Raw genomic sequence first — 24,482 nt, forward strand, 5'->3', positions numbered from 1 at the left:
TTTTCTTAATTTTTTGCTGATAATACACTTATCCAAAAGATTAAAGGAACAAAAAAATTTTATAAATTTTTTAGTGATTTTTGGAAGGCTGTATTTTCGTGAAAAATGATCGTATCGAAAAAACAAAAAAAAAAAAAAAACAAATTGAAGCTTGAAATCTCTAGTTTGAAGATCTTTCAGCAAAATATTTTCGAGCCACGGTTTTTGCGGAATCATAAGAAAAAGGTCGAGACAAAATTTTTCTAAATTTTTTGGTATTGTTTTTGAGATCTACGGGGCCGGGAAAAATTTCTTCAAAAAAACGGATTCATGGCTCGCTTAGAAAATTTATTCAGCTACAATTTGCTTTTTTTTGTTTCTCTGTACGTCAATATGCTGCTGAGATATCAGCCTTTAAATCAAAAAGGATCCTTTTGTTTTTGATTATCGATATCTCAGCAAATAATGGCCGCACAATAATTTAAAGGGCAGTTTAAAAAATTTGAATAAATGCCCTACAAGCTCTATTTTCGATTTTTTCAAAAAAAAATTTTTTTTCATCCTTAATATCCATTTGAAAAACCTTTCAAAAATGGCCATTTTCTGGTTTTTTAGTCAACTCATCGCTACTCTGCAAGTATTGATAAAAAAAATAATGTTGCCAGGTAATTTTACAGCTTAACGTACCCTCAAAAACCCTAGAAATTTTCAGATTGATCCATTGAACCGTTTGTCCGGTCTAATTGCTCTAAGTTTTACAGAACAATTAAAGGAACAAGTTTTGTTCTTTAATTTGTGCAATCGTTATCAAAATGAAAAAATCAATTTTTTTCGGATTTTCTTTCATTTTTGCGTTAGTTATTCAGTAAATGTAAGGTAAAGAGAAAAAAATGAAATTTTTTCGGAAAAACGAAAAAATAAAAAAAAAAACTGAATAAAACGTAAAACAAAAAATGGGAAAAAATTCTTGTTTTATCTCGTTTTTCGGAAAATTTTTTTTTCCCGGCCCCGTAGACCTCAAAAACAAAACCAAAAAATTTAGACAAATTTTGTCTCGACCTTTTTCTTATGATTCCGCAAAAACCGTGGCTCGAAAAAATATTTTGCTGATAGATCTTCAAACTAGAGATTTCAAGCTTCAATTTGCTTTTTTTGTTTTTTAGATACGATCATTTTTCACGAATATACATACAGCCTTCCAAAAATCACTAAAAAAATTTATAAAATTTTTCTGTTCCTTCAATTTTTTGGATAAGGGTATGATTTAAACTAAAGAACAAGTTAAATGAAATTTTATGATGATCGAAAGAGACTATGAAGAGGAAAAGTTGGTATGATTTCAGACACATTTAGTACATTATATTTTGATTTATCCGGAAAAAAAAACGTTTTATGGTATTTTTTTAACTTTTTCACGCCGATATCTTTTGAACTAGTGAACTGATTTTCAGGTTTGAGGTGGCAATCGGCGCGTTTTCTTGAATTCTAGAGCTGATATAATTTTGAAATCGATCCGTTCTGCCATTTTGAAGATATGTGGAAAAATCCGATTTTCACTATTTCTTACTCCAACGATATATCTCGAACGAATTCACCGATTGAGATGGTTAAGGCAGCGATCGACGCGTCTCATCAAGTTCTAGAGCTGATTAGATTTTGAAGTTGATCATTCAACTCGTTCCTGAGAAATCAATAAAAAACTAAAAAAAAAAAAATTTTTTTTTCGTAATTCGCCAATATTTTAGAGTCTACTTGATCAATTGTTCTGAAATATTCAGGAAAGTTGACGGCCAACAAGCTCTTTAGATTGCTACCTTAACCATCCAAATCGATTCATTAGTTAAAAAGTTATAGACCGGTCACACACACACACACACACACACACACACACACACACACACACACACACACACACACACACACACACACACACATACACTCGGACATCATTCTGAAAATAGTCAGAATAGCTTCCTAGGACCTCAAAATGTCGACATCTGATGAAAATTCGATTTTTGAAAATTGGGCTGAAAACAATAACTTCCCGAATTTTTCGAAAATCATCGATTTTTTTAGCGGGAAGTTAAAAATTGTCTGTACACCGGGCACCACCCACCTACGGGCATGTTTTTCTACCCACTGAATACGAATTTCAAGTCAGATTAGGCTGTCCCCGGGAAAAACGGATTAGATCTTTAAATTGTCTCTATCTGACGAGATCTGGCCAGATATAACTAAAAAATAATCTTTTCAGATCTGACCAGATATAACGAAAAATTTGTCACGATCGGAGAGAGTGAAGGCGACGGACGAAGGGTTTTATTTAATTAATTATTTAGTAAAACTACCCAAAATATTTATTCTATTACTCAACCAAGGAGCCTTATAGGACCGTCACGTGGCTAGTGTGAGAATGTTTAATACTTGGCAAGTTTTTGTATACTAAATAAGTCTATTTCGTACCGAGCGGAAGTACGATAGACAATCCCGATCGTTGACCTGCGTGGCTTTTAGGGTAGGTCAGGGATTTTAAAGCGAGAGGGAAGCAGGTAGGTGAATATGGGCCCTCGAGAAGTCCCTGTTCCTTTACGTCTGTCTCTTACTGTACCCGTTAACTTATGAATGTTAGAGTGAGAGGTATAAATAAGAGAAAGATATTTTTGATTAAAAAAAAGAAAAGAATCTGTATATTCTGGTATAAAATTATAATAAGGTTTACATTGGGTATGTTATAGGTTTAACAATATGTATATATATATATTTTGACTTACCACTCAGCTGGAGGTGGTTTACAAATTTGCGCTGATCACACTCTCTCTCAATTCACCGATTTGAATTTATGATCGCAAAATTGTTTTATTTAATTCGCTGGAACACTGCACTGTGGCGTCGTGATTTTACCTCAGCGGAATTACTGCACTATCCGGACTCGGAGCTACTGGGGTGCCAAGCGGATACACTCCCCTACCGAATACGAATGTGGATATTGAAATTTGTTTTTAGGATTACGATCTAGGAGTTTGGATTCCTAGGCTATAGATCGTCACGAGACCGATGATCCTGATTTGGGTGAGTCGAATCGACCGTGATTTTTGCGAGTTTCTAAAATTTAAGTATTTGGCCAAGGAGTCCGATTGCCTAGGCGGTGGACCGTCACGTGGACAACGATTAAAATTTTACCTCTGATTCGCGGTACTAACCGGACTTAAGCCGTTAGAACTAATCGGTACTTTGTTAAAGTCTGGAGAGCTTCGGAGAGATTATTTTTGATCGACTCGAGATCCGGCAGAGTTTAATTCTGATTAGCGATTGACTGCCTACGTTAGATTTTCGGCAGTTTATATACTCTAGTTTTGATGGGAAAGTCATAGATTTTTGGTGCAATCATTGGGTCTATCTCATTAACATGATGAGTAAGTACACGATTCCGGGAATAACTTTCTAAAAATTTAGAAAAGTCCATACATGGACATCGGGTGATATCGTTTTTGTCAACAACGACGGATGAGTAAGTGCTCTAATAGAAAAACAAATGGCTAAGTGCGTAGATCCGATTCGTCACAGCATGAGAACGTATGCAGTGATTTCGAAATATGTAAATTTGATGGTCGTAAAATTTTTATGACCGTTGAGTCAATTAGAGGTCCGGTGCACACGTGCAGGTGTCCCGTTAAGTCGCAGCTATACATACTTTGGGTACTACGCCCGTACGCATACATACATACATACTCTCTTATAAATGTGTTGTGAATAGGTGTACGCAGGTAAGTGTGGATGCAAGATGAGTATACGGCTAGACGACATAATTGGGTTTGAGCATAGGCTCTGCCCTTTTGATGGAGAGAAAAAGAGAAAGGTATATTGTCATAGCAGTCGATCTCTGTTTTCTTACTCGTCGTGCATGCACTTACATAGGTACCTGAGAAGATCTCAACGCAAAGATTTTTGGGTGTGGCTTTGTCTATTGTTTCAATAATAAAAAAAAACAAATCCTAAATTAGCAGTTAAATCGCAATTCATATGTATCAATCGTTACAAATTAATCTTATTAGATCTGGTCATATCTGGTCATATCTGGTCAGATCTTTAAATTGTCTCTATCTGACGAGATTTGGCCAGATATAATCAGATCTGATCAGATATAACTAAAAAACAATCTTGTTAGATCTGACCAGATCTGGTTAGATTTTTAAATTGTTTCTATCTGGCAAGACATTGCCAGATATGACTAGATCTGAACAGATGTATTCAAACAGATCTCTACCTAGATCTTTCAGTTGCTATTTTTTTTATTATTATCCTAGATAAATTTTAAATGTTTATGTATAAAATCCAGATGCTATTATAAAATAGGAAAGATTATGATTGTTAATTAGATATGTTTTTTATTCTCATTCTATGCTTGAGATAACATTTTTAAACATACACTTATATTAAAAATTCCTAAATTTAAATTGTATTAATGAAAGTAATACGAGCTAAACTTGTTTACACGTCAATAAATTTGACCAATGTGAGATCTTTGAGTTATAGCTCAATCTCAAAATATTTTAAACTTAAATAAATAACTTTATTATTAAATTTACTTAAATTATTTAATTCAATCATTAAACATTTTACACATTTATCATTGGTCAATATAAAAATTAACATATGTATTAAAATATAATTTGTATTGTAGTAATAGACAATAATTAGTCAGCAATTTTTTTAGGCTTCAATTTAATAATTTAAGTAAATTTAATAATTACGTTCAAAATAACTGTTTTAAACATATGAATAAAGATGCTGTTGACAACTTCAATATAGTTATATCTGGCCAGATATGATAAGACCTTTTCATGTCTAATGCATTTTGCAATCCAGATATAGTTATATCTGTTTAGATCTAGCCAGATATGATAAGACCTTTTCATGAATAATGTATTTTGCAATCCAGATATGGTTATAACTGTTTAGATCTGATCAGATATGACTAGATCTGATCATGTCTGATGAATTTTTAAACTCAGATATAGTTATATCTGTTTAGATCTGATCAGATATGACTAGATCTGATCATGTCTGATGAATTTTTAAACTCAGATATAGTTATATCTGTTTAGATCTGATCAGATATGACTAGATCTGTTCATGTCTGATGAATTTTTCTACCCAGATATAGTTATATCTGTTTAGATCTGATCAGATATAACTAGATCTGATTATATCTCAAATCCCATATCTAATCAGATATAAATAGATCTAATCCGTTTTTCCCGGGTCCAGCCTTCAATTTTGAGTAAATTGCAAAAAACTCCTAAAAATAGCGAAAATTCGATGTTTTGGCAAGAAAAAAAATTTTTAGATCTAAGGCAAGCATAATTTTCATGAATTTTGATCTGTTAAATACTAATTTCGGTCGTACTTTAATCATAAACTTTTTTAATTCGTAAAATATCCTTACAAATTGCAAAAATCGTGAAATATTAGGATTGTCTTGGTATAAAAAATTTTGTGGACCCGGATTGACGAAGATTCTTGTGTGATTTAATCTGCTTGGTCTGATTCTTCAATAACTTCGGCCCATAGTCCCCTGAAACATTCATAAAACTGCAGAAAACTGATAAAATAGCAGAAAATTGCTGCTGAAAAAATGGGAAAACATCTTTTAAACACAATGAAATAAATGTCTTGTATTTTTTATATCTAAAGTACGAGATAAAGATCCAAGAATGTACACAAATTGGATTTTTAACGGTTTTTCGAGGGTACTGGACTGTTTCATTCTCGAATTATCTACGAAGTGTGTTTGCCGGAAAATGTTCCCTTTATTTTTTATTATTTTTTTTTGTATTTTTATATTTAAATTTACTTGTAAATTAAATTAAGTTAATGACCTAATTTAAATTAAGCGATTATGAGGATGGAGAGGATGAAAAGGTATTATTCGATGAAAATCGTGATTGGGTATGTCAAAATGAGGATTATATTTTGACCCAAAAAATTAGGGAAAGCACTACGGCATAAAACCCTTTGGAGAAGTTACAATGAGAAAGATTGAAAGAATTGAGATATGATAATGATAGTAACTCCCCGACTAGAATTCCTTCCTGATTTGCCTGAAGTACCATAAGGACCTTATCAGGTTGATGTGAGGTTTGCTTTATTAGGGCAAACCTGACAAGTTCTGTGTCAGGACCTCATCGGGATATCCTTATTCAAAAAAAAGTTATTTGCCATCAGGTGGACCTGACGAGTTCCTGATCAGGACAGCGCCAGGATATCTCTATTTAAAAAAAAGTTATTTGCCATCGGATCAACCTGATGAATTCCTGATCAGGACCTCGTCAGGATATCCTTAGTCAAAAAAAAGTTATTTGCCATCAGGTCAACCTGACGAGTTCCTGATCAGGACCGGATCAGGATATTCCTATTCAAAAAAAAATTTATTTGCCATCGGGTCAGCCTGACGAATTCCTGATCAGGACCTTATCTGGATATCCTTATTCAAAAAAAAAGTTATTTGCCATCGGATCAACCTGATGAATTCCTGATCAGGACCTCGTCAGGATATCCTTAGTCAAAAAAAAGTTATTTGCCATCAGGTCAACCTGACGAGTTCCTGATCAGGACCGGATCAGGATATTCCTATTCAAAAAAAAATTTATTTGCCATCGGGTCAGCCTGACGAATTCCTGATCAGGACCTTATCTGGATATCCTTATTAAAAAAAAAAGTTATTTGCCATCGGGTCAACCTGATGAATTTCTGATCAGGACCTCGTCAGGATATCCTTATTCAAAAAAAAGTTATTTGCCATCAGGTCAACCTGACGAGTTCCTGATCAGGACCGGATCAGGATATTCCTATTCAAAAAAAAATTTATTTGCCATCGGGTCAGCCTGACGAAATCCTGATCAGGACCTCGTCAGGATATCCTTATTCAAAAAAAAGTTATTTTCCATCGGGTCAACCTGACAAGTTCCTGATCAGGACCTCGTCAGGATATCTCTATTAAAAGAAAAGTTATTTGCCATCGAGTCAACCTGACAAGTTCCTGATCAGGACCTCGTCAGGATATCTCTATTAAAAGAAAAGTTATTTGCCATCGAGTCAACCTGACAAGTTCCTGATCAGGACCTTATCTCGATATCCTTATTCAAAAAAAAGTTATCCCATCCCTTTAAATATTTCATTTACAGGCTATAAATTTAAAAAAGTACAAAAGAATATTATATAAAAATCACGTCAATCATTGTAGCACAGACTTTTTACTTCTTTATCACTTATTCTTTGACATCATAATGAATGTTATATTTACACTTTCAAGATCACATGTGTATGTCAGCCCAGTGGATAGCATCGAGGACTTTGAATCGAAAGGACGCAGGTTCGAGTCCAGCAGTTATCGGGATTATTTCATCAATAAAAAATATGTTTACTTCCTCTAATTAATGCTCTCAATACAATAGATAACATTCTCGATCAAATTAAAATTCTCTTATTTTTATTTTGCAATTTAATATTTTTTAAAAAACAATTAATAATAAGGTAATCCTGATAAGGATTTGATGAGGATATCCTGGTAAGGTCCTGATAAGGCAATCCCAATAAGGACGTGATGAGGATATCCTGGTAAGGTCCTGATAAGGCAATCCTGATAAGGACCTCATGGGTCTTAAGCGTTACATCCATATCAGGATCCTCGTCAGGACACCCTGATCGGGACCCGATTTGAAATAAGGTTAACCCGATAAGGACCTCGTCAGGCCCTTATGAAAAATTCTAGTCGGGTCGTTGAACAATTGACATAAGATATTGAACGTATGGATGTATGTGTGTGTGTGCGTGTGTGTATGTGTGTGTGTGTGTGTGTGTGTGTGTGTGTGTGTGTGTGTGTGTGTGTGTGTGTGTGTGTGTGTGTGTGTGTGTGTGTGTGTGTGTGTGTGTGTGTAAAATCTTTGTAACTTTTTAACTAATGAATCGATTTGGATGGTCGAGGTGGAAATCGAAAGAACTTGTTGGCCCTCAACTTTCCAGAAAATTTCAGATCACTTGATCGAGTAGACTCGAAAATATTGGTAAATTACGAAAAAAAAAATTTTTTTTTTTTTTTAGTTTTTTATTGATTTCTCCGAACCGACTCATACGATCAACTTAAAAATCTAATCAGCTCTAGAACTCAATAAAACGCGTCGATTGCCGCCTTAGCCATCTCAATCGGATAATTCGCTCGAGAGTTATCGCGGGAGAAAGAAATGGTAAAAACTGGTTTTTTGCGAATAACTTTGAAACAACTTATAACGTTCACTTCTATTCGTCACAACCCACGGCGGAGTGTGGTGCGTTCAAAATAGCCGTTATGGCCCACCGATGGTCAAACTGAAAATAAAAATAATAAACAAAACAAAAATATCCCTTGGAGATGCCCACGATCCCCACTGGATACACAGCTCTTCTCAGGCTGGGTTAGATAATCGAATTGGGCGCCAGTCCGTGTACCCCCACGAACAAAAAAAATATAATCAACAATAAAATAAAGAAATGACAATGAAAAATGAAATAATAAAATTCAGAGATCAGTTTCAGGTATTGGAAAAGGATAGCAAGAAAGAGATAGTATGCAATAAATAAATAACAAAATCAAATAAATCCCGGGTTGCTAGCCATTTAACAACCCGATATATTTTAAATTATAAAAATGTTTCAGCGGGTATTAACAAAACAATAATATAAATAATAAGAGTTCACTTTAACATAAATTCGTAACCAATGGTCAATTACGCAAACAATAATTGTACCAAATTTACGACTTGATATCACTCGCACGTGATATCAAATAAATATAAATAATTATAAATAATAATTATTGTGCCCACAAATATAAATTTTTCACAAATTTATAATTGTATAATACGCTTAAATTTTTAATTCTTTGAGCAATTGTAACTATTTACCGCCAATAATAATAATCGCTGATAATACGTGTAAATAGTTACAACAAATAATTACCAGTGTTTATAAATAATAATTAAATAATTGTAAAAATAATCAACGCAAAATAATAAAAAACGATCACAAATAATATTTACCAGTATAAATATTTACCGCGAAATAAGTGATCACTGAAAATAATATAAAAGATTCAACGCAAAAATAATACAGAAACACTGATGATATATAAATAATTGTAAAATACTTCTCAAAATAATAAATAATGATCACAAATAATAATTCACATACGAGTAGATATCTACCGCAAAATAATAAATAATAATTACCGAAACAATATTATCGCATTAAATCAAAAATGTTTCCCAGATAATAATTAATCAATTGTAAATATCTACCGGAACTAATATTAGACGTTCCCAATAATATTCAAAACTAGGATGAATAATAAATGTAAATATTATTAATTATTTACCGTCAAACCAGATGAACAGTCACTAATAATTATTCAATAATAAAATATAATAAATATTACTTTCCAAGTTTTGGATAAATTTCCGCTGGGACAAACAAGTACGCAAGTATTTATATACGTTGAACTCTACTATAAGTATTGCGCTCCCTCTCTCACTCACACGTGTGAGATATACAAATGGCCACCAACGCGGGAACAAATTACACGTCAATGTATAAAGCACAAAGGTACTTACAGTCTTCGTTGTAATATAAAATGCGTACAGGTTCCACTGGTATCAATTATTAATTTGGCAATAGTTATTGCAGCAACTCTAATCAACCCTGATTGCCAAGTGTCCAATACACTTTATAAATTTCAATAGTTGCCAAATGGCGTCCCAACAAACAAATATTTTACGGCAACAGCAACACACCTTGCTCTTACAAATGCTTATCCACGTCTGACCACGGCAGCACGTGTTTCTCACGCCGGCACTTCGGCCGACGCCATCTTATAATTTTTCTCACTCAGACCAATGGAGAAATATACCTGTCGCATGTTAATTTTTCTCACTAACATCAACATGATGCATGACTTGTTTTAGTGTAATTTGCCCATTCCCGACATTAAATGACCATTCGCACATTTCAGAGCCAATTATTAACATCATTTATCGATAAATCTCGCATTGGTTTATTTATAAAAACCAGTGAATTTATTTATAATAAATAAATTTACTGATGCCAACTGTTGCGTTGACGCGCATGCGTCAACCAACCAAAATAATAATAATAATAATCATATAAATAAATACGCAATTATTTATCCCAGCGTCCATAAAATCCGTTTAATAGTTTATAAAATTCAGTAAATTTTACTGAGTTAGACGCAATTTTTACCTAGGAAATTAAACAAATAATAGAAACACAGTCAATAAAATAAGATAATACATAAAGTAATAATAATAATAGTAATGATAATAATAATAATATTTGAGACGTGTTGTGTGGTTTCTTATGCCACTGAAATAATGAATCAAACGATATATATATATTAATTATAATTTATTAAGTAACTTAGCAATTAACAATACAGTAATTGTTTATGTGTAATATCACGTTTGTGTAGCGTCTAATTAACAAGTAAGTTATAGATATATGTGACCACAGCTACGGCGGTTGGTAGAATTCTTAAATTCTAGTTTCAGTCTTTCCGTTGGCGGCGTGACGGTCTGTTTTTAAGTTGGCAGACTTTGACCTGGTAGGTGGTGCTTCGGTCGCCTTATTTGGCGCTCTTGGCTGCAGAGGCGTAGTTGTCGGCTCAGAGCCGCCACAACCACTCCCCCCGAGTGACTTTGAGCGGGAAGTTTAAAAGTCACGGTACGTTTGTACGTACGCTGTGGACGATCCATTGTTGAACCCCAGTGATGAGTTTGTACTTGCTGAGGCGTTGAGGTAGATGATGGGTCTTCAGTGAAATCCTTGTCAGTCTTGCTGATGTAGCAAGGTTTCAACCTGTCGACGGAGATATTTTTGTCCTCTCCATTGATGTTTACTTTATATAGTCTGTCAGTAATTCGTTGCACTACTCGATACGGACCTTGATATGGTGGCTCTAGTGGAGCTTTTACGTGATCCTGACGGAGCCAGACATGTGAGCAGGTGTGTAAATCTTTCAGAATGAAAACTCTAGTTTTCGTGTGATGTGCTGTTGGTGTAGGACGAATGCCTTGCATGAACTCCCGATGTTTTTCTATGAAGATTTGAGGATCTGGAGGTAGGTCTGCGGAAACAAAAAATTCTCCCGGTATTCTTAAGCAGGTGCCATATAACATTTCTGCCGGTGTTGACTGTATGTCTTCTTTGTAGGATGTTCTAAGTCCTAGCAGGACAGTTGGTAAGATTTCCAGCCACGGTTTAGGAGAGCACATCAAGGATGCTTTTAGTGCTCTGTGCATGCGTTCCACTAAACCATTGGATTGTGGGTGGTATGGCGTCGTGCGAGTTTTTTCAGAGCCAACGAGCTTGATGAGAGCTTTAAACAGGGATGATTCAAATTGAGTCCCCTGGTCTGTCTTGATGGTAATTGGAGATCCGTAACGTGTTATCCAGTTGTCGAATAGAGCTGTTGCAACCTTGTCTGCTGTCATGTCGCGTATAGGAATGGCTTCTGGCCACCTGGAGAAGCGGTCGATCATAGTCAGGCAGTATTGGTATCCTGAGGCGTTTGGCAGAAAGATGATATCCATGTGAAGATGATTGAATCTTGAATCCGTGACGTCGATATGATTTGGCTGAAGTTTAGTGTGGCGATGTATTTTCGCTCTTTGACAGGCTAAACATTATCGTGCCCACTGTGTGGTGTCTTTACGGATCCTAGGCCAGGTAAATTTTTCTCGAAGCATCTTCGAAGTTGTTCTACCACTAGGGTGTGCAACGTTGTGGATGGTTTCAAAGGCAGTTTTACGTAGCGAAGCTGGTATGTATGGCTTTACTATCCCCGTGCTTATGTCGCAGTAGATTTTTATTTCAGGTTCTACCTCGAGTTCTTGAAGGTTGATCGAGTTGGGATTCTGCAGTAGGTTTGGCAATTCTTCATCTTCTGTTTGGGCATCGCGTATGGCTTCTGGGTCGAGAACAGCTGGCATGCTGATTGTGTGTATGCGTGAGAGCGCATCCGCCACGGTGTTTTCCTCGCCTTTCACATGAATTATTTCTGTAGAAAATTGGGAAATGAAATCGAGCTGTCGTAGTTGTCTTTCAGAGGCCTTGTCCAGTTTCTGTTTGAAGGCATAGATTATTGGTTTGTGATCGGTTTTAATGACAAAGTTTCGGCCGTCTAGAAGATGATGAAAAAATTTAATGGAAGCGAAAATAGCCAGCAACTCACGATCATACGTGCTATAGCGTTGCTCTGTCGGGCTTAACTTCCGAGGGAAAAATCCAAGCGGTTTGTTGACATTGTCTACTAGTTGTTCGAGTTTTGCTCCGATGGCCGTTGATGAAGCATCAGTAGTGAAGCATAATGACGCTGTGGCTGATGGATAGGCCAGGAGTGTGACGTCAGCGAGTTTCTTCTGGCATTCAGTGAAAGTTTTCTCAGCCTCTTCTGTCCAAGTAATTTTGGACTTGTCTTTTTTTATTGATAATTTGAGATAATTGTTTAAAGGAAGCTGAGTGTGGGCCGCTTGGGGTATACACCTTCTGTAATAGTTGATAATACCCAGGAAGCGTCTCAGTTCTTCAATGGTTTCGGGTTTTTTATATTTAAGTATCGCGTCGACACGTTCGCTGATAGGCGTGTAACCTTGAGAATTGATGGTGAAACCCAAAAAGTTGACTTCTGCTTTGCCAAATTCGCTTTTGCTGGAGTTAATACTAAGTGAGTGAGTCTTGAGGCGTTCAAATACTGTCTGTAGGTGTTTTTGATGTTCTTCGTTGTCTTTTGACATGATGAGGATGTCATCAATGTACACAAAGATGAAGTCGAGGTCTCGAAATATGGAGTCCATAAATCTTTGGAACGTTTGCGTCGCATTCTTGAGTCCAAACGGCATGACAACGTACTCGTAGAGTTCCCAAGGAGTTATAATGGCTGTTTTCTGTATGTCATCTGGGTGCATGGGTACCTGGTGATAGGCTCTGTCCAAGTCGATTTTGGAAAACACGTGGTTTCCAGATAAGCGTAGAAAGAGGTCTTGAATCAGTGGTGGAGCATACATATCTGGTACCGTGTTTGAGTTGAGAGACCTATAATCTCCGCAAAGTCTCCAGTCTTTATTTTTCTTTTGTGTCATATGTATTGGGCTGGCGTAAGGGCTGCTTGAAGGTCTGATGATTCCTTTTTCCAGCATTTCTGAGATTTGACTTTTTGCTGCGGTTGCTTTTTCTCCTGCAAGTTTGCGGGCGCGGGCTGAGCTTGGAGGACCGTTCGTGATGATGCGATGTGCGTATTGTAGATTGTCCAGATTCGGTTTTGAAATCGGCTTCGTTATTTCGATGAATTGCTTGAGTAATTTCGCGTAAGCTGGAGGTAACGTTAAATCAACAGTGGAAATATTGTAGAAGTGTGTGCCCAAAGTTTCTTCTTTTGCTGACAATGATGTGAGAGGATCGATGAGTCGTTGATTTTTTAAGTCTATGAGTAAGTTGAAATGCGTCAGGAAGTCGGCACCAATTATTGCAGTTTGTACATCTGCAATAATAAATGTCCACGGAAAACTCCTGCGTAGATTAAGGTCGACATTGATGGTCTTGGATCCGAAGGTACTGATGACTGATGCGTTTGCTGCGTAGAGTGTAAGTGGGTCTTTTTCCAACTTGTGGTTAACATGACTAGTTGGAATGATAGATACCACTGAGCCAGAGTCAATTAAAAATTTTTGGTTGGTTGTGAAGTCGTGCATGTGTAGGCGCAGTTCCTTGGGCGGAAGTTTACTGCTGTCACCAACTGCCCCAATAAGTGACAGCGGGTTCAGTTTCCCTGGTTGTGAGTTTGAAGTGAGGTGAACTTGCATGGCTGGGTGCAATGACGAGCGTCATTTCCCCATTTGTTGTGGTAGTAGCAGTATCCGTTACGGTAAGGTGTGAGAGACCTGTTTCGTGGTCTGTGAGGACGTGCGTATGCGTCACTTTAATTCGCTTGCTGTGCCAGGAGTGCATTATTGTAAGCTTGACTCTGAAGTTGTTGTTGTTGCATCTCGTGCATTTGTTTTTGCATTAGTTCTTGATTATTTTTTAGGTTATTGACATCTGACAGGCAGCATTTTAACGCTGCTTGGATCTCAGTGAGCTTGCGTTCGAATTGTGCTAGACCTGATGCATTTTGTGCTGTCCAAGACGTGTCACGTGACTGCACGGCCATGACTGAGTTTCCAGATGAGCTTATGAGACGATCTGCAACTTCCGCCAGGGCATTGAGGTCGTTGAGGTTCTCTGATATGACAATGTATGGACGTAACCAAGCAGGAAGACGTTCTTTCCATAATTGATAGAGTGCTTCGTCCGTGAGGTTATTTTTTGCCAAGTTGCGCATCTCACGAAGAAGTTGTGATGGTCTTTTTTCACCGAGCATAATTTCTTTGAGGAGCTTTTGTAATTTAGTGTGATTAGATTCAGAAAAGTGACTAAGAATAGCAGTTTTGAGAGATTTGTACTTATCTGTCGTTGGTGGTGCGCTGATGATATCCCATAGCTGCTTTGAAATGCTGATTGGAAGTGCCTTTAAAGCTTGGCTGTATTTTTGACTGTCGCTGGAGATACGATTTGCTGTGAAATCAGCTTCAGCGATTGCAAACCATAGTTCAGGTGAGTCTGGAGAAAACTGCGGAAGGTTGAGATTAATTTCAGACACATGTCCCTGTGGCGCGTTGATATGCATTTGAGGTCGAGCTGTGTTGTTGTTGAATCCTGAAGCGTTGGGCGGATTGTTGATGCCAGCAGGTGGTACATTTGCACCTGTTGGATTGCCTTTGTGAGTAGTTGGATCTTCACCTGTTGGATTATTTTCAATTCCGATGTCGAAGTTGTCATCAAAGTCCAAAAGACTCGTGTTGTGTGTGGACGTATTAACCCCGTTGGTCATCCCGTTCTTTTTGTTTAAATCCTTTGTCGGCGTTCTTAGCATGAAAAGTTTTTGATTTTTGAGTTATTGATTTTCGTTGTTGCGCGTCAGAGAAAATGGCTGACGGCGTCGGTTTTTTTTGTTGATCACAAATAAGTCACTTTATATCGTTTGATCACGTCGGGGTCACCAATTGTGGTTTCTTATGCCACTAAAATAATGAATCAAACGATATATATATATATATATATATATATATATTAGGGTGCTCCGTTTGAAACGAACATTTTTTTTTTTTCACTCCCCATCGAAAATCTTATTCTATATGTTAAAATAAAAATTCAGACCAATTTTGAGCTCTTAATATTAATATTAACCACTGGAACAACGTCGTCGAAGTTTTCCCATGCTAAAAGCACGTAAATTTAGTTTTTTTCCTTTTCATTGAATAAAACTCAGCCCCACATTTACGTATCGTATCGGTCCAAAGTTTTTCTTAAAGAGAATTGTATGCTCTTTAAAAAAGCCAGTAACTGCTTAGCTCTGACTTCAACTCTAGCTCTCCTGCGAGTCATTAATGTCAAATTTTGTATCAAATTTGTAGTTTTTTGCTGTTAATTCATGAACGGTCGAGTTTAGAAAAAAAAAGTACATGACCTTTTTTGTAGGAAATTTAGTTTTCTATAAAAAAGGTTCAATGACTTATATCTGTAAAACTATTATTTTAGAAAATATATGAACTTAAAGTTATTAAAATTTTTAATTTTAGCAAAATTTCGAAATTAATTGTTCTATAATTAAATAATATTCATATTTTTAGTAGTTTGTCAGCGTATTTTATCCATTACTTACCAAAAAAATAAAAATTTGTAAGACATTCAAAGATTAATCAAACGTAACTATTTATTTAAATGAAAATAATGAGTAAGGGACAATAAATTATTAATTATGTCGAAATTGGTATTATTATTTACAATGAAAGTGATTTGTATATTATATCGCAAATATTTTACATATCTACAGAGGCTGTTCCTGAAAATTTGTTTTTAGACAGGACGAATATAATTGTCGATGATTTTGAACGACCTGTAATAAATATTGGCGCTGGTCTTCATTTTGAGTCAAGCAGTTATTAAAACCCTCAATAAGTGCTACACCTCGCTCTGCCGTATCATTCACCACCCTCAAGGATTTAAATGTCTCAATACATTTTTTATAATCAAAATCTGACTCCCATAAAGCTGGGTCAATATTAATAAAATTACACGAGAGTTCAAATTCTTTAAAAATAGTAAGTGAGTTTTCACTAACGAAATCACTGATACATTTTGTCGCTACCAAGTCTATTTGACTCTTATGTACAGTGAATCGTTTACTCTCACGAGATGTAGATTTTTTATTTTTAATGGCATCTACCATCTTTAATTTTTCTTCCCGTGATACTGCAGGGTCAAACAGAGCTAACACAGCTAAATTCTCATGTAAGTACCACAGATGTCCTGATAGCTTTATTAACGCTGCTTGTGCCACTTGGGGATACATTTTTTTAAATTCAATTAAATTTTTTAATAACTCCAAATCGCAATAGGGAGCTTTTATCGCATTTGGCGCTGTAAACCATGCTTTTACATAAAATAGTACTATAAAAACACAAATTTTACGTAACGCATTCATTTCTGAGGTTTTCACGAAAAATTGTTTTTTAAACATAAATATTTTCAAGCAATACAGCGCTTTTGAAAGCCATCTGGCGTGATGCATGGCTCCAGGAGCTTTAAATTTGACACCGCTTTTAGGTATACCACCTAAAAATATGTAACTAAGTTCCAAAAATTCTCGATAGTCATCTCTTGGGTGACGATTCTAGTGAAAAAAGATTTCAATATACGTTATTGTATGTCAATTAAAAACTGTAGGTTTATTCCAGAGGTCAGTTAATGTATTACAAGTTGAAACTATTGTTTAAAACTCAATTATAAATTGAAATATTATTCAATTATAAATTAACAACTATAATGAAAGCTTCCCGTTTTTTACTTAAATGTGTTGAAAATTAATCAATTTTTTGCAACAAAAAAAAAGAATACTTGAAAATAATAATCTCATGCTTATAGATTTTAATATTTTGAATAATTATTTTTACCTCAAACTGATCTTCTATAAAAATAAGTATCTCATCTTTTTTTTCGAATAAAATATTTTTTATTGCCTCATCTTCAATACCAATTTCATAATTGGTGGTATCAATCATACTCCAATTATTTCGAAACCTATTGAAAATTGGTACATTGGGGCCATTTGTTACTGGCCAAGCAATCTCCGCGACATTTTTTAAAACTACTTCATAAACATGATGTCGACATGCTAATCGGAGTAAATTTTTTCCTAATTTTTTTTCTAATACTGTACAAACACCTGCGTTAACACCTTGAAATAATTAAACATTATTAGACTATATTAACTAAAAATAACAAAATAATACATAATAAATTACCAGTATTTACAGCGGTCGTATCGAAGCACATCGCTTTGATACGACTCGAAATATTCCACTCATTTAAAACTTTGTAGATTATTTCAGCCTGATTAATTCCAGTTGCTTCTTCAACTATCGGAACTCCAAGAAGCTGTTCAATATTTTGTCCTGAAACAATTATAGGCAGCCTTTCTACTTTTAATGTATTTATAAGTGTAGGTAACAATTTTCCATCCCAGTGAACAACAAGACCCTGCGTATTATCACGAATATCATCCTTCAACGTTTCAGCAATCTCTTCTCTCATCGAAATACGAGCATTTCGGATTGTAGTGTAGCTCAAGTTGTACTTATCGATATCAAATCCAAGACTAGTAATGACAGCAGAAATTATGTACATCGCATTCCTATCACTAGTTTTCGTTCGATCTAATGCTGATACTAATTCAGGAGTCATAACATCGATTTTTCTTAATTTAGCTTTAGGTAGCTCATCTTCAAAGTCTGATTGGCTGCGCTTCAGTTCACCAAGATTTGACAATTGGCTACACCTGCTGTTTGATACAGAAGACTGAGATAACTTTTGACTCAAGACTATAAAGAAAAAGAGTAGGATAAATGGAATAAAATTACGAATAACCAACTACTCACAACAATTAGCTAATTACGTTTCAATTAAAATTTAACTTGAAAATTTTGAATTTAAAAAACCTGATTTTAAAATTATTTTTTGGTAACACATGCTCAAAAATACCACGTAATGCGCCAGCAAACAGCACTTCAAAAGATTATTTTTTTTAAACAAATGACTACAAAATTATCGTAAACTTAAAAATCGTGATGTTAGAGGCACATAAGATTTTTATAATTTGTGTGTAAATTAAAAATTAATTTTTAATCATAGGAATTTGAAGTAAAAACTGACTTTTTTTATTTAATTTTCAATTTTAACTATTCGAATATTTTTTAATTTTTTAATTATGAATTTCTTAATTTAAAATTCAATTCATGATGTAAATGAACATCAGAGCTAAAATTAAAATTATATTCCATGTTATTTATGATCGTTAGTGATTGAATAAAATTATTTTTTTAATGATGTTTTTTTTTTAATTATTAATAAAAAATTGAATTTTTTTTTTGCAATAAATATTATTTGACATCTAACAGGAACGAAGTAAAATTGTGATATTGAAATACGAACCATTTTTATAGTCATCAAAGTCATTTTCATTATTTTTCTCTTCAATTATGTCATTATTAGCAATCAAAAGTTCATTTTGCGATTGGTCATCTAAATATGAACATCTGTAGCTTCCTTTCTCACGATTTTTTGTCAGAAATTCGTGACAGTCATCTGATAGATTTTCTATCTTATTATTGTCAGCAATATCGAATAATTTATCCAAATTTGTAACAAAGTTTTCAACATTTTGATTTTGCGTTACTGATTTGTATTCTCTTGATCTTAATTTTTTTATTTTCTTGTATTCTTCATAAAAATTTTCTAATTTTCTTATACTATGCTGAGGACGACAAGTCGGAATTAAAAACTTACTCCAAATATGATTAATATCATCAATAACTTCTTTTGAACTCTGTCGAATAGTGAGTTGAAGATAACGGTGCTTATACATGAATAAATTTATCGCATCACGATACGAAGGTAATTTATAATCACTTAAATTACTTAATTCATAACCGAGCAAATAATTATATACTTTAAAACCAATTTGTCGACTCATATTTGTATATGTACTAATTGTTTTTAAGACAAAAAACTAAATACCGGTGTGGACCGTGTAGTGATACACAATGAAAACTGAAGATTATTTGTGATTAACTCACTAATGATCAGGTTAAAAGCTGCTGTAGGGATAATTCAAGAAAGCTATGTGAAGGTCACATGAAAGCTAGTCTTTTCCAAAAATATAGCGCTACTTAATAACTAAAAATGTCTAAAGCGCTGCTGTGGCAATTAAACCAATTAAGTCAAGGTCACACGAAAGCAACCTTTTTCTAAAAACATAATTAGCTGATGAACTAAACGCTGCTGTAGCGATAGTTTAAAAACTAATAAGCGCTGCTTAATAGTTGAAAGACTGACATAAAAAGCATATTAAATCATGTATAATTAATAGACTGCCAAAAATGTATGTATGTAAATATAAAAAATATCCTGAAATATTTATCCAAATTAATTTAAAAACCCATTTGATTTTGAATCCATTTCAAAAATAGATTGTAAATATTTCATTTTGAATGTCTTACAAATTTTTATTTTTTTGGTAAGTAATGGATAAAATACGCTGACAAACTACTAAAAATATGAATATTATTTAATTATAGAACAATTAATTTCGAAATTTTGCTAAAATTAAAAATTTTAATAACTTTAAGTTCATATATTTTCTAAAATAATAGTTTTACAGATATAAGTCATTGAACCTTTTTTATAGAAAACTAAATTTCCTACAAAAAAGGTCATGTACTTTTTTTTTCTAAACTCGACCGTTCATGAATTAACAGCAAAAAACTACAAATTTGATACAAAATTTGACATTAATGACTCGCAGGAGAGCTAGAGTTGAAGTCAGAGCTAAGCAGTTACTGGCTTTTTTAAAGAGCATACAATTCTCTTTAAGAAAAACTTTGGACCGATACGATACGTAAATGTGGGGCTGAGTTTTATTCAATGAAAAGGAAAAAAACTAAATTTACGTGCTTTTAGCATGGGAAAACTTCGACGACGTTGTTCCAGTGGTTAATATTAATATTAAGAGCTCAAAATTGGTCTGAATTTTTATTTTAACATATAGAATAAGATTTTCGATGGGGAGTGAAAAAAAAAAAATGTTCGTTTCAAACGGAGCACCCTAATATATATATATATATTAGGGTGCTTCGTTTCCGGCGAAAGTATTTTTTTTGTTGCTCATCAAGCAAAATATTATTTTTTATGTTGAAACAAAAATTCCTGCACAGTTTGAGCTCTTAATTCCAATCCTAAGTACTTTCCATTTGATTTCAAAGATTTCCCATTTAAAATACACGTAAATTAAATTACTTTTTTTTTAACTATCTAATACTCAGCTGCGTTTTATGATATCGACAAGGTTTTGGTCGCAAATTGTAGGGTATTTGGTGTTCTTCAAAAGTGCCCATAGTTACTTAGCTGTAATTCCAGCTGTTTCACTCGTGTCCGTTGCGGAAGTCATTTTTCCTATCAAATGGACCTTTTTTGGCTTGTAGAACGTAAACTAATGAAAGTACATTAAAAAAGTTAATGGGAATTTTATAGGAAATTTTATTCCCTTCAAAAAAGATCCTCTGAGTCGAGTCGCTAAAGTCTATAGTTTCCGAGTTATAGTAATTTTAATAATTTGAAAAATAAATAATCAACAAAAAATTACGATTAAACCATTTTAAATCGTACTTAATGTTTTTTAATTGTGATATTTTCTCGTCTACTTCATCCTAGAATACCTCTCTTAAAATTCAAATCTTATATCGACTTGAAAAAAAAATATATATATAAAATACATAATCACCGAGGGTAATATAAAATAATTTTAAAAAACCTAGAAACATTAAACAAAAAAAAAAGTTTTTTTCTATCTTTTTACAAGAAAAATGTTTCTTAATTGTCCAATTTTTAAAAAAATTTTATTAGTTGAGAAAAATTTATAGTTTTTATCAGTAATCAAGTATTCTATCTCTTCAGTTATCTCTGTTTGAATGCACCAATGCTTGACCTTGTGTGAGCTTTGACTGTTTACTACTACTGCAGCGCCAAGCTTACTTCTTCTTACGTTTGATTAATCGAGCTTAATTTTCTATTAATGAGACTTAAGATGGCGCTAACGAACCAAAGAGAGTTCCATAAGAATATGTGTTATTTTATTGTGGCTTCCATTTCTGACTAATGTGTATAATGTTAATCAAATCGTAATATTCATCATTTAATTTGAATTATAATTTTAAATCAATTAAATTAATGTTAATATATCATTATATATCTTGCTGTGAAATTTTTTTTTGTTGAAATGTTTGTGTCAATGTAATTTTTTTGCAGTTGCTATTCATAGGATTTTTTAATTCGTGAATTCATAACCTCGCTATTGTGTGATTTAGAATTAATAATATTTATAGAGTTAATTTTCCTTTGTTCGTCACTTCTTAATTTTCAATAATTGTGCGTTTAACGTATTTCGTGGAATTTATTTTCATTATTTAAAATACACTTTTCGTTTATCCATTAATATTCGGTGTAGTTATAATGAATCTAAAAATTGGTAATAGAGTACACAATTATTTAATCGGCTTTCAAATTGAAGAATTCAATGAAAGTAAATTACCTTTACATCGTGATGTTATTAATTTATTTATGTATAAACATCTTGTTAAAAGACTGACTATCAGAGCTAGTGCAACAGACGTTATCAGTGATTTAAATATTATATGGAATAAATTTGGGTTCCCTACCGAATTAAAACAAAATAGTATAAGAAAATTAGAAAAATTCTATGACCAATATAAAGAAATCAAAAAACAAAAATCTAATAATAACAAATCTGAAATTCAACGTCGAAAAATCGAAAATTTCATCACACAATTAGGAGAACTATTTGATATAGCAGATAATCATAAAGTTAAGGACTTACCAAATGATCTTAAACTATTTTTAACCGAATGTCGGGAAAATGATGGTAGATGTTCGCCATTACTAAAAAAAATCGTTGAACGGAATCATCAAGAAAAACAAGAAAACGACGAAGAATATTCTGATTTCAGTGAGCATTCACTTTTTTTTTGTAGTGTTTACTTGTAAATTAAGTTTTATCATCTAAATTGCATTTCAAGTTTTTATTTAACTGTCAACTATTCTGGCCAAAAAATTAGTATTATTTTTTTTATGTTTGATCAATATTATTTCATTAGTTGATTTCTAATTTGTTCAACATGAACATGATTTTAAAAACTTTTTCATCGATTGACGCATTTGATTGAAATTTTTATGGAATGATTTTATATCCAATAACAGTCATTGTTGTCCAGTTTATTTTTGTGCATCATAGATTGCCCTATATTTTTTAACTAACAAATGTATATGTTTTTTAACATAGACTTTTTTGTCTAATATTTACTAAAGTAATTTATTAAAACATGTCAAAGTCATCTTTTTTTTAAGGATTGCATCTAAATTATTTATTTACACGATTGTTTATTTTTCTTTTTTTTTTTCTTTACTATTTTTTGTAGTGTTAAATCAGAAATTGTCACAATGTTCTGTATCAGATGATGTAAGCAGTAAAGCATCAAATTTAAGTCAAAAAAGAGAACTTTCCGATTATGAGGATGAACTACCAAAAGCAAAAGCAAAACGTAAGACTGATGTTATGACTGAAATTTTAGTAGCGGCATTAGATCGTACACAAACGACGGACCGGAATGCAATGCATATTATTTGTGCCGTAATGATCAGTATTGGATTAGATCTTAATGACTATAATTTAAGTTATTCAACAATTCGTTCTGCCCGAATTAAATTTAGAAAAACTATTGTTGAAAATATAAAAAATAATGTCCAGGTTGCTGAAAATCTAGTTGTTCACTGGGATGGGAAGTTACTTCCCGCATTACCAAATAAGCCACAGAAAGTGGAACGATTACCTATAGTTGTTTCTGGAATAAATACAGAACAATTACTTGGTGTCCCAGCACTCGACGAAGCAACTGGAGCTAATCAAGCAGAAGTAATATTTGAAATTTTAAATGAATGGAATGTTACAAGCCGTGTTAAAGCTATGTGTTTCGACACTACCAATGTGAATACCGGTAAGCTTATTTAAATTGAAACGTCAAAAATTATTAATTAAACTTTTGAACAATAAGAAACAAATCGTAATTTTTATTATTTTACATCTGCATTTAAGGCTTACAAAATGGAGCGTGTGCATTATTAGAGAAAAAGTTGAACAGAAATTTGTTATATTTAGCTTGTAGACATCATATTTTTGAAATTATTTTAAAAAATGTGGTGGAAGTAGCTTGGCCAGCTACCAATAGCCCTAACGTACCAATTTTTTCGAGATTTAAAAATAGTTGGGAAAATATCGATCAATCAAAATATGATATTGGTATAGAAGACGATGCGATAAAAAATATCTTGAATGAGAAAAAAAATTATCTATTAACTTTTATCCAAAATCAACTCCAGGTAACAATAAAAATTGGAAAATTTTATTATTAACCGTAAAATAAAAATATATTATACAATACATATTATACCCCTTCAAATGAAATTCGTTATTAGTTTTTTAACTTCCCGCTAAGAAAATCGACGATTTTCGAAAAATTAGGAAGTTATTGTTTTCACCTCGATTTGCGAAAATCGAAATTTCATCAGATGTCGCAATTTGAGGTCCTAGGAAGTTTTGGGACTGGGCCACAGGGTCAACCGATAGACAGATTTTTTTTTTTTATTTTAATATATATATTTTTTATTTTTCTTGCAGAATTAATTGTTTTGTATTTTTAAACGAATTCGTTATCATATAGTCATTTTATTATTCTAAAACTAGATAAAAAAACCTATCAATTAATTCATAAAATTAGATTCTTTGCATAATTATTTGTTATTCATAATTGATAATTTGTAAAATTGCTCACATTTGGGAATCATATCAAATTTTGAATGTTCAACCCAAGTTTCAATCAAGTTACGACTTGTACAGAATTTAATTATTTTTTTTACTGTAATATATAGTGTATAATAAGTATTGAACAAATCACTACATACATTATCTTATAAATTTTCACATACTATAGAGATAAACAAAATTGTTTATTTTAAGTATTTTTTCATAAAATATTTTGGTTCTAATATAACTAATTTTATTTATTATCTTCTATCTATTTTTCAATATGATTGTTTTATTTATTAATTTCTTTAGAACCGTCCATCAAGAGATGATTATTACGAACTTTTGACGTTAAGCTGTATTTTTTTGGGTGGTCAGCCGAAAGATGGAAAAAAGTTTAGAGCTCCTGGTGCTATGCACCATGCTAGGT

At 33.2% G+C, this 24,482-nt stretch overlaps 2 protein-coding genes across 6 annotated transcripts in view; one reads left to right on the plus strand and one right to left on the minus strand.

Moving 5' to 3' along the window:
• LOC130674864 (potassium voltage-gated channel subfamily H member 8) overlaps positions 1 to 24,482 on the plus strand; it is a 535,814-nt gene that overhangs the window by 31,283 nt on the left and 480,049 nt on the right. The gene's annotated exons all lie outside the window — the stretch shown is intronic.
• LOC130675041 (uncharacterized) lies at positions 15,950 to 19,153 on the minus strand. The gene is made up of 7 exons (XM_057480496.1): positions 18,967 to 19,153; positions 18,613 to 18,855; positions 17,427 to 18,002; positions 17,076 to 17,359; positions 16,594 to 16,795; positions 16,244 to 16,542; positions 15,950 to 15,964 (listed from the first exon to the last, which is right to left on the minus strand). Exons 1-7 carry the CDS (start codon positions 19,151 to 19,153, stop codon positions 15,950 to 15,952), a joined length of 1,806 nt encoding a protein of 601 aa, XP_057336479.1.

This window comes from Microplitis mediator, chromosome 9, assembly GCF_029852145.1.
Source record: "Microplitis mediator isolate UGA2020A chromosome 9, iyMicMedi2.1, whole genome shotgun sequence".
In the NCBI taxonomy this organism is placed as follows: domain Eukaryota; kingdom Metazoa; phylum Arthropoda; class Insecta; order Hymenoptera; family Braconidae; genus Microplitis; species Microplitis mediator.

Bases quoted from the DNA above. Each gene is read 5' to 3' on its own strand.
- LOC130675041 (XM_057480496.1), bottom strand. From the start codon at position 19,153: ATGAGTCGACAAATTGGTTTTAAAGTATATAATTATTTGCTCGGTTAT. The intron at 18,856-18,966 runs GTAAGTTTTTAA...AATACAAATCAG, and splicing joins TGATATTAATCATATTTGGA to TAACGCAAAATCAAAATGTT. The intron at 17,360-17,426 runs GTAATTTATTAT...AATTATTTCAAG, and splicing joins TACGACCGCTGTAAATACTG to GTGTTAACGCAGGTGTTTGT.